At 43.5% G+C, this 857-nt stretch overlaps 1 protein-coding gene across 1 annotated transcript in view; it reads left to right on the forward strand.

Moving 5' to 3' along the window:
• Positions 1-857, forward strand: part of LOC106878412 (protein saal1) — a gene marked incomplete at its 3' end in the record, with an annotated part of 23,494 nt that overhangs the window by 13,055 nt on the left and 9,582 nt on the right. The window contains exons 3-4 of the mRNA XM_052976619.1: positions 52-162; positions 306-389. Coding sequence (XP_052832579.1) covers positions 52-162; positions 306-389 — 195 coding nt within the window. The remainder of the gene's footprint in view (positions 1-51; positions 163-305; positions 390-857) is intronic.

Below are 857 nucleotides of genomic sequence, written 5' to 3' on the forward strand. Positions count from 1 at the left end.
CGCTCTTCCGATCTACAATGGCTGTTTACTGTTCTTATGAAACTGATTCAGGAGGTAGACAAACAGAATGAACCAGGCAATGCCGATTCTGAGTTTGGTGTTGATGTCAATGAAGACCTTCAAGATGAACTCTGTAACCTTTGGGACATGTCAATGAATTCTGTAAGTTGTTCTTGATATAGATGCATGTATGTATTTGTGTGCATTGTGAGTGTAGATGTGTGCATGTGTGTGTGTGTGTGTGTGTGTGTGTGTGTGCTTACTATAAGTAAAATCTTTCAAAGAATACTTTTTTCAATTTTTAGGATGTAGTTGTCTTCATGCATGAATTCAAATCTGTTGAGCTACTCTCTGCTGTGATTGTTAAATCCAGGGCTCCAAGAGTGACGGTAAGTGGTGGTGGTCTCTTCTTTGAAATTTCTTGTTTACTGTTAGGAAATTGTCGAGTTGTCAGCAGTTTCTTCTGGGTGCAGATGGTTGTGGCATTTAAATATTTACACAGGCTTACAATTGTATCTAGTTTGGGACATTCAATGTTCTGAGTTCAAATCTTTCTAGGGGATCATTTCAACATCATCATCATCGTTTAACGTCCGCTTTCCATGCTAGCTTGGGTTGGACGATTTGACTGAGGACTGGCGAACCAGATGGCTGCACCAAGCTCCAATCTGATCTGGCAGAATTTCTACAGATGGATGCCCTTCCTAATGCCAACCACTCCGCGAGTGTAGTGGGTGCTTTTACGTGCCACCGGCATGAGGGCCAGTCAGGCAGTACTGGCAACGGCCACGCTCAAAATGGTGTTTTTTATGTGCCACCTGCACAGGAGCCAGTCCAGCGGCACTGGCAACAACCTC

This window comes from Octopus bimaculoides, chromosome 25 (genome assembly GCF_001194135.2).
Source record: "Octopus bimaculoides isolate UCB-OBI-ISO-001 chromosome 25, ASM119413v2, whole genome shotgun sequence".
Taxonomy (NCBI): domain Eukaryota; kingdom Metazoa; phylum Mollusca; class Cephalopoda; order Octopoda; family Octopodidae; genus Octopus; species Octopus bimaculoides.